Genomic DNA, 16,673 nt, shown 5'->3' on the forward strand with positions numbered 1-16,673 from the left:
ACGGGTGAATCTCTGCACTGACTGATATTTTTCTTGTTAACTGTCTTCTGTAGGCACACTGCAGTACATGGCCCCTGAGATCATTGATAAAGGGCCCCGGGGATATGGGGCTCCAGCTGACATTTGGTCCCTTGGCTGCACCATCATAGAAATGGCAACAGGAAAACCCCCTTTCCATGAACTGGGGGAGCCCCAGGCTGCCATGTTTAAGGTACAGACTTATTTCTTGTAGACTGAAGCACTACATCAGTCAGAGAATGCCTATTCCAGTATCTTATTATCTGCTTTATGACAGGTTGGGATGTTTAAAATCCATCCTGAAATCCCAGAGTCTCTGTCCATTGAGGCCAAGTCCTTCATCCTGCGCTGCTTTGAGCCAGATCCCAATAAAAGAGCCACAGCTGGCGACCTTCTCAAGGATCTGTTTGTGCGCCACAACATCAAAGGAAAGAAGAACAAGATTGCATTAAAACCTTCAGGTACTAAAGTCAGGGTCCAGCTGCATAAACAGTGACATGGTCTACAACTAGAACAAAGATATTAACATGTAGGACAGTGGTCAGTCTAATCTATCTGCCTTCCTGTCTGTGCTCTAACCCTAATCCACAACACCTGACCACTGTAGTAGGAATGTAATTATGAGGCCACAGTGGTGTAAAAATGCATTAGTTTGTTACTGGCATCGGCTGAATCAATTTTAGAATATAACAATTGATTAAAAGAAATTATAATCATCCATTATAGAGAATTATTGATTATAATACTTGAAACTTGATAATGATATATAGTACTTGAATATAATTATAATGTTTGCATTCAGTTCGATCCTTCCTTTTTATAATAATATGCATTAATTTTTTGTCCAGAATATATTTTTTGATACTTTCAAAATAAAATTAAATAGAGAAAGAAAGAAAAACTTAAGAAAAATACCGTTTGTATTCCACTACTGCAAAATTAAAATCCTCAATCGTAATTTAGTCAAATTACTGTGAGGTCAAAGATTTACACCCTGATGAGACTGTTTTTGAGTCCTCTGGCTGTTTCCACAGTATCTGTACTATGCAGAGCTGCATGTGTGCCCACCAAACATTCCTCTCAGGCTCACATGCACAGCTCTGCCAAAACCCCTGCAGCGGAGCATTCCTGTGTATCTGCACTGTCTGAGACTCTAACACAACAGGCCTAGACCACGCTCGAAAAGCAGCCAGCCAGCTAGCTAGCTAGACCCGATCAGCACTGGGAGTGGCTGGGAACCACACTGCTTATGTGTGGGAGTGAGAGATAGAGAAAGATTGGAAGGGAGGCTTCTTTCTGGCCCCCAGCCACCTGAAACCCAATCCAAACAGAGTGCACGCACTGTTCTTGTCAAAAACCTGTTTCCATTTTTCATTCCATTTTGCAGCCAGACGCACACACAGATGTGGGTTTTATATCTTGATCTTGGGCTGTGTGTGTTTATTATTATAGTCGAATGCAAAAGTTTGAACATCTTGAACCCTGATTAGGTTATATGTTTTGTTGATTTTCTGAGTTACAACAACCCGACACATCCTCTACAGGAAAGTAATATGTCGCTTTTATCTGTAAAGTTCACTGCACAGTTTCTGTTCATTTGCTGAGTTATAATGGAAAATAATAAAACATGAAATATAAAATAACTTTTTGTGGCCATAACTTTTGCAGAGACTACATTTTACGTTGTCTCAGCAAATAAACAGTTATTGTGCACTAAGAGAAAACGACATACACACTGCGTAATGTAAGGGTTTATGTTATCACTTCATCAAGCTTCATTAAAATACTGTTAAGTATTATATTTTCATCATGTTAATGCATGAGAGTTCTGTCAGTGATATGATATGCAGAAACACAGTTTCCAGCTTTCATCCAGACACCAACATGTTCCAGCAAATGAGTGTATATATCGTCTGTATCATACAGTTAGTAGTTTAAACAGTTGTGATTGTAGCCCTTTCATACAGCTTGTTCATTCTAGGAAACCTAGAATGTAGGAAACCTAAGAGCCTAGGAAAATACCTTAATAGCATTAATAAATATTAGTGGCATTAACAATTTATCATGCTAACTCTAATGTATACACTAATGTATACACTTAGATGTTATGTACTTTATTGGTCCTACAAGGGAAATTTGTCATTTTGCTGCCCAATCTGGGAGCAGCAGAGCGGCACCGCCTGGGGCAGTGGGGGGTAAGTGCTTTGCCCAAGGGCACAACCACGTATACCTAGTCAATTGTGGGATTTGAACCCGCAACCTTCCAGTTGAGACTCACTTCTCCTACCACTAGTGTATGCACTTACTAGTCATTTTATTAGGAACATTATTCTAATAATAAGGACCTCCCCTTTTCTCTCTGAACAGCCTGAATTTCGTAGTGGAGTGGACATTCAACATGGTGCTGAAAACACTCCTAAAATATTCTGGTCCATGTTGACATGATTGTGTCACGTAATTACAGCAGATTTTTTCTGATGCACATTTGTGATGCGACTCTCCAGATCTACCACATCTCAAAGATGTTCTATTGGGTTTAGATCTTTACACCGGAAAGGCCACTGAAGTACACAGAATTCATTATCATGTTCATGGACACAATGGACATGGACATGTCACAGTTTGAGATGATCCTTTGTGACAAGGTGCAACATCATGCTGGATTTAGCAATAATCCTCAGATAGGCTGTGGTGTTCAAACGATGCTTGATTGAAATTAGGAAAACCAGTGTGTGCCAAGAAAATGTTTCCTACACCATTACATCACCACAACCAGCACAGGACAGTTTGCGTCCATGGATTTATGCTGTTTACAACAAATTCTGACCCCACAATGCGCATAAGGCAGCAGAAATCAAGATTCATAAGATGAGACAACATCTTTGTTTTCTTAAACTGTCCAGTTTCGGTGAGCTTGTAGCCACAGATTTTTGTTCTTGACTGACAGGAGTGGAGCCCAGTGTGCTCTTCCCCTGTGGTAGTCCATCCACCTGTTGTGCGTTCAGAGATGCTTTTCCGATCACCACTGATGTAAAGAGTGGCATTCCTGTAAGCTGAAACCTTGAACAAGTCTTGCCGTTCTACACTGGCCATTCTCATCAACGAGACATCCAACTCCGCCGTGACTGCAGCCCTATCATTCTACAGTTACATTACATCTCGTTTAAAGGGGAACTAAAATATATAACAAAATAAGACTTTTCTAAGCCCACCCTACACCTTTTTTGTGCTTTCAGTTTGTAAAAATGATGCATGTAAATTCTGGTGAAAAGAACTTTACAAATCAGGACCCTTTTTTGTTGATGCTGGCTTTGTAGGTTGGCCTTGTAAAGTCAGAAAATATATGAGAACACACACACACATGCAGACGCAGCGTGGTATCTCTCAGATCTCTGCTCTCTCATAGATCACACATGCAGGCCTGAGCAGCACAGGTGTAGAAGGGGGGTTGCTGTAGGCAAACATAAAGCTTCAAGCTGTCTGGTTATTTCCATTTCTGTGGAATGGAACAGTAACACAATGACCAAGCAAAGTCTCATCCTATATTTCACTCAGTGACAACTGCCTGGCAATTTGTCCTTTTCCAAGTGTGTAAAAGTTTGTTGTAGATGTATAAGTGTATGTATGGAAGCTTGGCCCACAGGGGGAATGTTTTACTAACTGCATGTCTTCTTCTCTCTCCAATGGCGACCGATGGGCTCCGCATGGCGTGGGTGTGCTCTGTAACAGTGTGGCAAGGTTTGTGCTGCCCCACATTTGTGCTACTTTAATATTCTTACAAAAAACAGGCCATGCGCTTCTAATCACAACTTTTTCTCTCTTTTTGGCCTCTGGTTATTTCTGTCTTTTTTTCCATCCCTTAGTGCTTCTCTGTAACTTCTTTGGAACTGTGCTAGAAGTGATTTGACTTCGCCCTCAAGGCTTTCGACTTGTGATTCAAGCAGGGCTTGGTGCATAGCAATAAAGTGACTGTTGACAGTTTATGACACACACACTGATTAATAATTTCACTATTTATCCTTTGATGGGTGTGTGTTTGTGCACCTTTCCTTATGTGGCTAGACTATATCCGCAGCGTGTCGCTGCCAGTCCAGTTGCAGTCCGAGGCCACAGGGAGCAGCAGCAGCGAGCACGGCTCTGTGTCGCCAGACTGCGACTCTAAACACGATGTTTTCTTCGAGAAGAAGAAACGCTCAGGCTCAGAGAACCTCATCAAGCCCAACACCTCCAGCTTCCTCAGGTGAGTCATGAAGACATCATCCAAGCTGGTCACTACAGCACATGTTCGACTGCATCAGTTTCAGTTCATTTTTATTCAGTATAAGTTTTCTTTCAGTCAACAAATACAACAGCGACTGTGAAAAAGAATTAAACATGCGTAGTTCTCCATTGGTACATAGTGAGATTATGGAACAGACAATAATAAAACAATGACTCATTTGTTTTGTACTTAGGTGTAATCCATACAGCTCTTACCTTCAGTATGAGCACATCATTACTCGTGTACATTACATGTCTTGTTTAAATTTGGTCTGATCCATGTTGTCAGCTAGCTTTATTATTATGTACAATGAAATTAGAGAATTTCCACAGTACTTGCAGAATTTAAATACTACAGTCATGCTTATTATATTAAATAAAAATGAACTACAAATAATTATTTCAAGAAATAGTTTTTTAGCTCTTTGAAGGCCCTCAGGCCTCTGTGCTGACCATGTATCAGTTTAGGATTTTGCTTTCACATGCTTTAAACCAGTATTCCGGCTCCCAAATATTGCAGCAAGCCCTAGACATGCATATGATAGCTCAACAAGCCGTCATGAGTCAGTTCACGCCCCTCATTAAGCCTAATGACTGACTGGAGGTTACTGAGTCTAAAGGCTCATAGCTGTGAATCCAGCACATTCAAACCATCTCCGCTGAGTTTGGGAAGCGTAATGTTCAGTCTCCGCGGTGATAACTGTGTGTCCTGGCATGTGTGTGTGCGCACATACATGTGTGTGTGAGATGCTGGTCTGCTCCTGGACTTGGGTCTGGAAGGTTAATCAAGCAGAACTGTTTACAGAGGCAGGCAGCGCACTTCAGCAGTGCCGTTTGGTCCAGCTGTAAATTATCAGCATCCGGCCTTGCGGGCTCCACAGCGCCATGGTTACGCTGTTTGATTGCCACTGAGGAATGAGGAGACAGGTGCGCTGTGTGCTGGTGTCTGGGCAGGTGTTTCTGAGTGTGTGTGTGTGTGTGGTGCGTCCGTGCGTCTCTGTGTCTGTGTGGTCTATGAGCCGGCACTAACATGATAATGACTTTTACAGCAGGTACTCTGTGACCGCTTGTAAAGTCATATACCTGATAGCTTTATGACCAGTGGCTCACCTCTGTCCACATACACACCTAACGCAGCCGCTCATTCTGTCCTTCTTGTTCATTTGTTCATTCGTCATCCCCGCTGTCTCACACACATGCTCGTCACAGCAGCACTCAGCCAGTTGACCTCTGTGCATAGTCATCACATCTGCCTGTTAGTGCGTTTGTTTGTGATTCTTGCCTGTAAACGTCATGGAACAGATTGTCATGGATGCAGATGCACACAGTTTAGTAAAGTTAATGAACTAATCTACCTTCATGTTTCTCACTACCTGTTTAATGTAGTATGAGTATGCGTTACCTGTACACAATACTGTGCAAAAGTCAGAACCTCCATTTATTTAAGTTCCACTGCCCATTTCAATGGCCTGATATGATGCATCAATTTTTCATGAGATATTTTGTGGAGATTAGATATAAGATAATCCATAAAATTGAAAAAAACACAAGTTAAAAAATTATCAAAAAGTGTGGAGAAAATGGGACTCCTAACCACCTGGTCGACCACCAAAACTGTCACCAGCAGATAAACAGCTCCTAGAGCTTTCTTTTTTTGAGAGAGAGGAAAAAATCTAGCTTCACTCTTGCTTTGGATCTGAAAAAAACATATCCACAGGTGTTTCTGTCCACGCTTCCACTGTGAAAAGACAACTCAACACTCAACTGGGTCTGAAAGGATGTGTAGCTGTCAAAAAGCTGTTACTGAGAAAAGGAAATAGACGAATCAAACAAAGAAGCTGGTCATGTTGTCATAAGAATGGACTCATCACCCCAGAGCCCAGACCTCAACATTACTGAATGTGTAAGGCTGAAAATACAACCAACTTCTAAAACAGAACTTTAAAGGTGTGAAAAAAATACACCTGAAAATTTCCTAACAAAACTGTAAGCAAGTCTCCTGAAACGGATAGGAGCTGCATTAAAGAAAAACAGGAGAGACACAAAATACTGAACAAAATTATATTGTATTTAGTTTTTGAGGCTTGTGTGCAATGTTTGCTGATTTTTTATATTTTTCCACATGCTGAAAAATGAGTAACATGTTCTTAATGGACATTTTGACTGGAAATGAAATGAAGGATGGTCTCAAATTTTGAACAGTATCTCTTTTCTTTTGGTGACATGACTAGAGATCAAGCCGGTGTCAGCAGAAAATACTGGATCAGATATCGGAGGGGAAAATAAATGAATCTGGTCCAATACTGTAACAAATCTATCCTGAAATAGCATATGCTCACATGTAATATGTGATATGATGTTAGCTGTGTATTTCTTCCTGTGGGGTAGCAGAGTGTTTGAGTAGTTTAAGCATGATTGCATACTTTTTAATGCACCTCTTAAGTGAACTTCTTCGCTAATAGTTCATTTTAAAGTAAAATCGTTTTTAAAGAAGAAATATCAGATCAGCTTTGGTGTCAGTCGATTCTCAAGGTTTCGGTGTCAGGAAACACACTGCAGTATCATGCCATCTCTAGACATGACACTCATTCACCCCTCTTCATTCCCTGGTTGTTTAACTGGAGTGTGTTTTCTCAGTGTTCCTGATGAGAGCCCCACATCAGAGGACCGCAGCTCTCCTGCCTCATCTGAGAACAGCGACTCCGGCCTTTTCCTGCTGAAGAAAGACAGTGAGAGACGGGCCATCCTCTACAAAGTCCTCAATGAAGACCAGGACAAGGTCACCTCCAACCTTTTGGAGAACCACATCCAGGTGTGAGATTTAATGTTTTGGAAGCAGTGAATGTGTGTTAGGGCTATACAATATATCATTGTTAAACATGCTGTGCTCATTTTGGTCAAAATAAGTAGGCCTGTCTTTGTCTTGTTCTATGTCACATCAGGGGTTCTTCATTGTATTTTTAATATATTACAATGGCATTATGTTCCAATCGCAATATGAAGCAATAAAATGATTCATTCAATTCATATTACGCAGCCCTAGTTATGTGTAAGTCTTAGACAGTTGTTTGTATTTCTGCTGCAGGGCACAGAAGAGTTGAAGCTGTCGGTAGATCACATCAAGCAGATCATCTGCATCTTGCGAGACTTCATCCGTTCCCCCGAGCGCCGCGTCATGGCGTCCACCATCTCTAAGCTCAAACTGGATCTTGACTTTGACAGCACCTCCATCAACCAGATCCAGTTGGTTCTGTTTGGCTTCCAGGACTCTGTGAGTATTATCTGTAGTCAGCTGTGCATTAATTTGCATGGAATATGATGAACAGGTGGAAGCTAGATCTCCATTCCATCGGAATGCGTTCTTTGTAATTTAGTTTAAATCATCAAAACATTTTCAAACATTCCTCCAAATTCATCCAAAACTGAAATGGAAATAACAAGATATCTGATATGGTTGCATTCTGACAACACATATTTACATCATAAAATCACAAAAAATATAAATATGCTTAAGATTGTTCTGTAATGGGGGGCAGCATGGTGGCACAGTGGGTAGCAGCAGCAAGAAGGGCCTGGGTTTGGTTCCCCGGCTGGGCAGCCAGGGTCTTTTCTGTGTGGAGTTTGCTCCCCGTGTTTGTGTGGGTTTCCTCCGGGTGCTCTGGTTTCCTAACACAGTCCAAAGACATGCAGTCAGGCCAATTGGACATGCTAAATTGGCCCTAGGTGTGAGTGTGTGTGTGAATGTATATGTCTGTCTGCCCTGCGATGGACTGGTGACCTGTCCAGTGTGTATGCTGCCTTCCGCCCAGTGACCGCTGGTCCCATGACTCAGAAGGATAAGCAGTTTGTGTGTGTGTGTGTGTTCTGCAATGCAAATGAATCCAGTACGTTCAGAATTCAGTGCATCTGAGTGTGTTTCCAGAAGCTGGTTTGCACCCTTGGTGCATATTGTAAACTGAGTAGATTAATAGTGACAACTGATCTCTGAGAACATGTTGGCCTGAACATTATGAGCTGGTTGCCCAGATTTGGATTAAGCCTACTGAAACACTTGACTTGGTTATCATCTAGAAAATCAGTGCTAAAAGTTTTGGCAAGGTCTTGCATACCAGAGCACCGTTTAGATGTTCCAGTGATAAGTAATAGCTGAGGACCTGTTGGTTAAGGCTGAGTGTCAAAGTGAGACTGTTGATTTTGTATGGTTGGATTAGTGCTGGGTGATATATCGTCTATATCTTGTTTATCACACAATAAATTTGATTTTCAATTTTAGCAGTATTGACAAATTATGAGCTTTACATCCATAATAACTATATAATGCATAAAACAGCAGTACCCCTGCTGTGAGTAGTTTTTTTTTTATTATTTTGTGCACTTCTTCCACCTGTCGAAGATCTGGCAATAGACTGAAATGCATGTCTCTGGTTATGTGCTTTAGATTTTTGAACAGACAATTCAGAATGCACAAAAAATAAATAAAATAGTAATTTCCGACTGGAAAATCTAGTTCCAAGTGTTCTCTTTGATGTATGTTCAAGTACATAAGCTGGCTGGGTTCATTAATTTTATTGCTACATAGCTAAATATTAAGTGATAGCAAGATATATTTTGAAAATATTGGAATATTGAATACCAGCCAGAAGTAGGTTGGACACTGTGGGCTAAATCTGACAAAATGTTCTCTCTCAGGTAAATAAGGTGTTGCGTAATCACCACATTAAACCTCACTGGATGTTTGCCATGGACAACATCATCAGACGGGCAGTACAGGCTGCGGTCACAATATTAATTCCAGGTATGTGTAAGTGTGTGACACTGTATACTCTTGCATCGCTGTGCTCCTGTGTGTGATTTCATGGTCTGGGTCAGTAGGCCTGTTACTGTAATAAGACTCTGTACTTGGCTGTGAGTAAATGAACCTTTGCTCTAATTCCCCCACACACTGTCCATGCCTGGGTCAGAGCTGCAGACTCATTTTGGCCCGGCATCTGAGAGCGAGGGGGCAGAGAAGGATGCAGATGAGGTGGACGTGGAGGAGGACGGCGAGTTTGGGGCTGCGGAGCCCGTTGCTCCTGAGGATACAGGGCTCACTTCAGGGGTCAGTACCCTCAGCTCAGTCATCTCCCACGATTCCCAGCGCACACAGCACCCACTTGGAGTCCAGCTCACCCGCCTCAAACAGGAGACAAGCAGGTATGCACACACCCCCTTAACTGACATGCATGCTGTGTTGTACTTCATGTCTGTTTCAATAACAACAACAACCATACTAATAACAATAATAATAATGATAATATTTATATAGTGCCTTCCTCTAACACGTGGTCTGTTTATATGAACATTTTAATACTGGGTAGGAACCCCACTTTGCTCCCAGGACAGCCATAGTTCTTTGTGGCATGGATTCAGCAAATTGCTGACAGCATTCCTTAAAGATTTCGTTCCATGTAGACATGACTGATCATGTTATTGCAGCAGATTTGTGTGTGTCGTGCTACGAACCTGCTGTTCAGCCACATCCTAAAGGTGTGCTTGGATTCAGATCTGGTGACTGGGGAAGGAGATGGGTACACTGTGGCCATAAAGGGATGCACATGGTCAGCATTAACACTCAGGCTATGGCATTTAGACAGTGCCCACTTGGTATTAGGGGGCTCAGTGTGTTCCAAGAAAACATTCCTCACACCATTACACACCACCACCTGCTTGAACTGTTCACTCAACACAGCTTGGGTTCATGGATTCTTGCTGTTTATACCTAATTCTGACCCTGCCTGCATACTGCATCAGAAATCAGAGATTCATCAGACCAGGCAGCATTTTTACAATCTTTAACTGTCCAGTGGCTGGTTGCACCAATTGTAACATGTGTTTACTAAGTTCAGGTTTATGCATTACTAAATCAAAACTGGTTGCATCACACAAATTAGTTCTAACGTTGAGCTTAGTAGTTACTAAATATTTACACCTCCCCCTGAGCAGGTGTAAGTGTTGGGAAAACCATCAGAAAACACGTAGAAAGCACAAAAAAAGACTAAAAACATGACTTTTAATTAAGCCAAGCTAAAAATTCAAAACGCTTTTACTTACAGCTCTAATCATCGCCCTGGTTTTAACTCTGAACATGAAGCAAAACACCAACAACTTCAGCTCAGTGAGACTCTGCCCAAACAGCATTTTTTCTATTGAAAAAGTCAGAGCAGCTGCCAGTGCATTTCCATGGCAGCAGGTTTATCCACCTCAATGTTCTGATCACCCCTGTTGTAAAAAGTGGGTATTCAAGTTACTGTAGCTGTCCTGTCAAACTTATGCATTGTGCTGCTGCCATAAGATTGATTGGACAATTACACTGTTGAGCAGGTGTACAGATGTTTCAAATAAAATGGCCAATGAGTCTGAGTGCGTGTTTGGGTAAGTTTTGGACTCTTTTCAATCACCATTTTGTGTTACCCCATGCAGACTGCTAGAGGAACTGGTGCAGAAGGAGAAAGAGTACCAGCAGATACTGAGGCAGACTATTCAACAGAGGGTGCACGACCTGGAGCTCTTCAGACTACGAAACCAGACTGCCACAGGTAACTAACTATACATGAACAGTTATATGCACATACAAACAACAGCCGCACCATCTAAAGCTTCGCCCACAGACCTTTGTGTCACACTTTGAATATCTGGTATCCTGTCATTAGCCACGTTTACATGCAGCCTGATAATCCGTTAATAATCCGACTAATAGCTCAATCGGAATAGAATGCGTCCATGTAAACACCTCAATCGGAATAGTCAAGTCCCATTGAGGCCATTCGGAATACAATTTCTATCCATTTGAACGAGGTGGGTAAACCTCTAAATAATCTGTGAAATAGAAGAATAATATCTGTGTAAACGCCTGAATCCGATTTCATTCCAATCAGAATGTGTAAGTATGTTCTGCGCATGTGCATCGCGTCATGGCGAAAGTTTATACCGTTGGCGGAGCAGAAACTGGTCTGCAGAGGAGATGAAGTTTATGCTCTGATCTTTAACGAACTTCCAGCTTATGTGTCTCAGAACACGACGTCTTCCTCTCGCCGCTTCCTTTATAAGTACATGTGAAGCATGTTTTCCTGAGTCTGACATCATTTTAAAGCAATTAAAACTCCAGCGCGCCAACTGGAAACTCATCTCACGCGGACTGGACCCCACGTGATGTTCGCTGTCATGGTAACGTTTACTCTAAGCGCTACTCCACGCGTGCGTGTCATTTTGCATCGGATTACTTGTAGTGAGCATGTAAACGAAGATTTTCCATCAAATTGTTGAATAGAGTGTGCATACAAACACCTCAGTCTGAATCTGTAATCGGATTGTATTCAATCGGATTGGCAAAAATCTTTGCATGTCAACATAGCCATTGATAATGAACTGTGCTGTTACTCTCTTCAGTAGAAACACCTTCTCCCTCCATATTCCGCATCCCATCAGAGCCGGAACCAGACAAAGAGCTGACAGACTGGCTGAAGGAGCAGGGTGCAGATTCAGTGACCATAGACAAGGTGAGTACTGTTTTTCTGTTTCAGAATACACAGAGATCTTTTAAATTATTATAATTATCTTTTTTTGTGATATACAAGATATGTCCAAAGAATTGTGGACACCCCTTTCTTATTAGTGAATTCAGCTGCATTAAAGTGCACCCACTGCTGACACAGGAGTTCAGATAAACACACAGCTTGAATAATCTCTACAGAAAAGCTTTGACTAATAGAATGAGACACTCTGGAGCAGCCACACATGAACCTAAAGTCATCATGCCTAATGCAAAGCGTAGGCTAGAGGGGTATGAAGCCCCCCATCATTGGGCTGTGGAGCAGTGGAACTGAGTTCTCTGAGCTCCATCCAAAACCTCTGGGATGAGTTAAAGTGACGTTTGTGATTCAGAAGTAATCATCCAGCATCAGTTCCTCACCTCTCTAATGCCTTTGTGGCTGAATGCAATTAAATTTTCATGACTGTTCTAACATCTAGTGTAAAGCTTTCCAAAAGAAGTAGAAGCTGTTACTGCAGTAAAGGGGGGAAAACTCTTTTTTAATACTCATGATTTTGGAAGAAATATTAGATGAGCAGGTGTCCACAAAGTTTTGGTCAAATAGTGTATAATACGTTGTAACATATTTGTTGTCTGTTTATAATGTAGAAATATTACAATGCGTTTTTTTCCTAGTTCGTAATGGAGGAATATACACTGGATGACGTTCTGAATGATGTCACTAAGGAGGACCTGCGACACATGAGGCTGCGGTAAGGACTCGGTTCAGTTTCCGTGAACAGGTTTAACCCTCCTAGGTCACCTCTGGCATATATGCCTTGAAACGTCTTTTCTTGCGTTTTAGAAAAATGTTTCTTAAAATAATTCTGTGGAAAAATTTCTGTAGAAATTTTAAATACTTAGTTTCTGTTTGTAAGTAGAAGAGGAGATATTTTATCATGATTTAAATTTGATTAAAAGTTATTTTAGGTGAAGTAAGGTTTTGCCAAAAGAAAGAATATTTCTTTATATTTTTTTATGTGTATTTGTAATGTTGTTCACGTCGAATGGCAATGTCAGAAAAAAGAAGCGCAGACTGAAATTGGATACGGAATATAAACAGAATGTAAATGTAAATTTTTTTTGGTCACTTAATGTCATTAATAACGGTGGGCGATATGGCAGAATGTCATCTCATGATATTCAGTGAAGTTATTTTTTTAAGATACGAGATCTCACAATATTTTTCTGACATCTGACAAGTAACAACATACAAAGTAAAATATTTTTTAAATACTATCAAAAAAACAAAAAATGCAGTTATTTGTATTCAACGTTTTACACACAGGGCTGCACTAAATCCAGATAAACAGGTTTAATTATGCTCTCTTTGGGAAGTAGTTTTTAAGTACTGACGATATCTACAATATGTTTAGAAAAGCATATTGTGTCTTGTGTTGTAATTTATCATAATAATGATAAATACTGTTAAATTGCCCAGCACTAGTCTTTAATGTTGTAGTTCTTAAATGCTGTAGGTTCTATAAAAAAAACAGATTTTATTATTATGATAAAATTATATATATTATCTTACTATTAGTTAAGTCGCTGTCATTTTGTTGATTCAGTTACATTCATCATTAAATTAAATTCTGCAAACAGTTTATAATAATTGTCAATGAATAGTGTTGCACATAGCCTCACATAAATCATAGTGATAGTGAAAGGTCATAACAGTGTAAAAAAACAGTTTCTTCAGCAGTAAGTAGGGTTTAAAAGACATGTGGAATGCAAGACCTTTAAAATGATTTCCTCATTGAATGTTTTTTTTTTTTCCACAGTCAACGCCCTGCAATGTCAGCTATTTAGGCTGCTGTACAATTATCTTCTTAAAGCTACCAGTTTTTCTCCAGTAGATGGTGCTGCTATTCTCCTGCATTTCTCTAAAGGCCGCATAGTAGTCTGCTTTCTGAACAATGAGCCCAAATGCTCTGTGGTGATGACAACAACTGTGCTACTTTCAAAGTACAGTGTTTTTTCCATAATGGAAACATTTTCCTCAAGGAAGCTTCATGTTAGCTTTAAAGAAAACTCCTGTTAAAAGTTACATTCTGATTAATAATTATTTTGCACACTTTATGCATTAAGTATGCATGCGTGGTTAAATAATAACAAAACAGCTTTGATTCATGATGATTATGAAGTGACAGTATTGCTGAACTATTTCACTCTACTGTCAAAATCGCAGTTGTAGTGGGTGATTAATCATGCTGATAGATGGTTGTGCGCTGTGAAATAGTGTGATGTCGAGCTGGCTTGGTTTTGTGGCTTCATTAATGAAAAACCGCATTTATGCTGTCATGAAGCTTTTCAAAGTAGGCAGCTGCAGGCACAGTCTCCTTAGCAGGTGTGCTTTGCTTAAGGAACAATAGCAGCAATTGTATTATACAGTTAACAACTTTACAGTATATTTTATACATTCATGTTTAAGTTGGTGTACAATATAATTTATAGTTCAAATGACATTGCTTTTATAAAATGATAAAGTATACAATAGGTTAAATACAATGGTGTTCAATAAATAATTTACTTTATTGTTAATAATAATCAGTAATAATAAACAAGTTGTTAACAGTAAGCTGTGGCTGGCAAATTGTGTAACTGTCAAAGATGTTTCCATGAACAGCATGTTTTTAATAAAGTGGCACATTAATACACAATGTACTTGGTGCATTTGTACAGAATTCACTTCAGCATATTAGATTTGAGAACCAGAGCCATTTTATAATTATTATAATACAAACCAGCTTTTTGCAGAATGTGACTTGCGGTTATCATGCTGGAATAAACAGGGACGTCCCTGGAAAAGACGTTGTCTAGATGGCAGCATATGTTGGTCTAAAATATGTATATATTGTTCAGTGTTAATGGTGCTAGTTACCCATGCCAGACACAGATACACCTCCAAGGTGCAAGATGGGATTGGGCCTAGGTGGGTCATTCTCCATTTGGAGTGGGAATTCAGGTGGATACATTTCTTAAAAAATTTCTTTCATCCCAAAACTAAATAATCCTAAAATGTCCATTAACATCTCCTATTATCATATATGCAGAAAGGAGAGATTAATTCCAAACATATTTTACAGTCACTGGTGTTGATGAATGTGGTGTAACACCAGTGACTGTGACTCCAGTGACATTCTGGTTAAAACTGAGGATTCTGTAAATTGGCTGACACATTGTCAGTCAGGTGACCTTGTGCAACTATTTAAAATCAGTAATAAAAATGATAATATGGCATTATTTTGACAAAATTTAAATTACCCAGCCATTAAAGCACAGAACACCGGTGACACATAGAAGTTATGAGCTGCCTGATGAACAAAATTATGAATAAATTAATGAAATATAGTGAGCAAGTGTCCTCTGATGAGCCTCAACCCAAAGAAGCAGTTCAATAGAGCTAAAAATACTGTGTTAAAATGTAACATAAGAGTCCTGATAACACCAGTGACCACAATCTCTGTGACAAATGAATTTTTAAAATAAAATACATATTTTTTTAATGTAGTATAACGTTACAAGGCTCATAATCTCTTTTATACAAGTTCCTAAGTTAAACCTTTTAAAAATATTGTTTTATATTAAAAATGGCTTCTCAAATGTTGAAAATTGTGTTTTGTGTTTTTGTGTTTACGTTTGCAGAGCGACTATGAAACAGGATAAAAGAAAAATCAGTGAAATCATAAAGGAAAGGATTATTTAATCTTAGGTCGACTTTGTAAATGTACATACTGACTTTCAGGGCTGTGCCTAATATTTTAAGCATCTTTTTAAACCCTGCAGCTTTTGTGACACGTTTTCCCCTCCAAATGGAGAACGACCCAAGTGTGTTGTGAAATGTTCAGAAAACATCTAAAACAGGTGATGTAATCATGCTTGGGTACAGAAAGAGCATCCAGGAGAGGCCTTGTCCTTCATACCCAAGGACAGGTCGAGGCTCGCCACAGTGCCAAAAATACATCAGCAAAAAGTTCAGAAGATAAAGTGTGCTAAAGGGAGAACTGTTTGAAATTCCAAACGGGTTAAATACATCTGACTCATGGAAACAGTATGAAATCGGATAAAACTACAGTGTAGAGTCTGCGATAAAATATTTTGAGAGCTGACAGCAGGTGGACTGGCACGCTGCCTCTTCAGTGACATATTTATTGTGGAAGAATTTGTTCTGCAGCAGCTACAAGCCAAAAAGTAGCTTTTTAGTTCAGGTGTCAGATCACGTGCAGCCCTTTAATGTAAATTTTGATTGTGTGTGCAGAGATTAGAGCAAACAGTTTGCCACTGACCCAGTGTTTTACAGTGTTGTGTGTTTTACAGCGGCGGGGTGCTGTGCCGTATATGGAGAGCCATCCAGAGGCATCGCAGCAGAGAGGAGAGGAGAATAAGGAGCAATGAGCTGAACTCCGAGGGATGAGCAGAGCCTCAGAATTCTCCTTCTAATGGACACTGAATCTACGTGATGTTTGTGCACCAATCAGAGCAACACTTGTCCTTTTTTTTTAAATCTCTCAGAGCAATTAACAGACTCACTCGACTGGTTCGTGCGTAAAAATGGTCGGTTCTGTCTTTTTATTTTTATTATTTGCCTCGACACCTCGAATTTGCATGGAGAGCTTCCTTGTTTCTCTCTCTGAACTTTCCATTGACTTGCAAGCTTTATAGACCTTTCAAGCTTTCACACATCAGTTCCACTCTGAGTAACTGTGTCTTTCTTTGTCTTCTAACCTGTTTTCGTTTTTAGTCACAGAGAACGAGCCAGTTCATTGAGCATGTACTTTCTGCAGGGTGATCCGCTGTCATGCTTTTGCAGCAGCTATTCCTCTGATTC

At 40.1% G+C, this 16,673-nt stretch overlaps 1 protein-coding gene and 1 long non-coding RNA gene across 9 annotated transcripts in view; one reads left to right on the forward strand and one right to left on the reverse strand.

Moving 5' to 3' along the window:
* map3k15 (mitogen-activated protein kinase kinase kinase 15) overlaps positions 1 to 16,542 on the forward strand; it is a 45,543-nt gene extending 29,001 nt beyond the window's left edge. For 3 of the 8 annotated variants that reach the window (XM_036557983.1, XM_036557987.1, XM_036557989.1), the window contains 12 exons: positions 54 to 211; positions 296 to 479; positions 3,748 to 3,756; positions 4,081 to 4,258; positions 6,916 to 7,090; positions 7,364 to 7,549; positions 8,968 to 9,073; positions 9,240 to 9,471; positions 10,738 to 10,853; positions 11,704 to 11,813; positions 12,482 to 12,558; positions 16,163 to 16,542. In XM_036557983.1, the coding sequence (XP_036413876.1) occupies positions 54 to 211; positions 296 to 479; positions 3,748 to 3,756; positions 4,081 to 4,258; positions 6,916 to 7,090; positions 7,364 to 7,549; positions 8,968 to 9,073; positions 9,240 to 9,471; positions 10,738 to 10,853; positions 11,704 to 11,813; positions 12,482 to 12,558; positions 16,163 to 16,259 (1,628 nt within the window). In that variant the 3' untranslated portion in view covers positions 16,260 to 16,542. Of the gene's footprint in view, positions 1 to 53; positions 212 to 295; positions 480 to 3,747; positions 3,757 to 4,080; positions 4,259 to 6,915; positions 7,091 to 7,363; positions 7,550 to 8,967; positions 9,074 to 9,239; positions 9,472 to 10,737; positions 10,854 to 11,703; positions 11,814 to 12,481; positions 12,563 to 16,162 lie in introns of those variants that run through there. The other 5 variants (XM_036557985.1, XM_036557988.1, XM_036557984.1 and 2 more) reach the window with 4 other exon arrangements.
* The window catches only part of LOC118798592, a 41,509-nt gene continuing 30,886 nt past the window's right edge, over positions 6,051 to 16,673 (reverse strand). The window contains exon 4 of the long non-coding RNA XR_005006069.1: positions 6,051 to 6,994. This is a non-coding gene — a long non-coding RNA (uncharacterized LOC118798592). The remainder of the gene's footprint in view (positions 6,995 to 16,673) is intronic.

Source organism: Colossoma macropomum, unplaced genomic scaffold, assembly GCF_904425465.1.
Source record: "Colossoma macropomum unplaced genomic scaffold, Colossoma_macropomum, whole genome shotgun sequence".
In the NCBI taxonomy this organism is placed as follows: domain Eukaryota; kingdom Metazoa; phylum Chordata; class Actinopteri; order Characiformes; family Serrasalmidae; genus Colossoma; species Colossoma macropomum.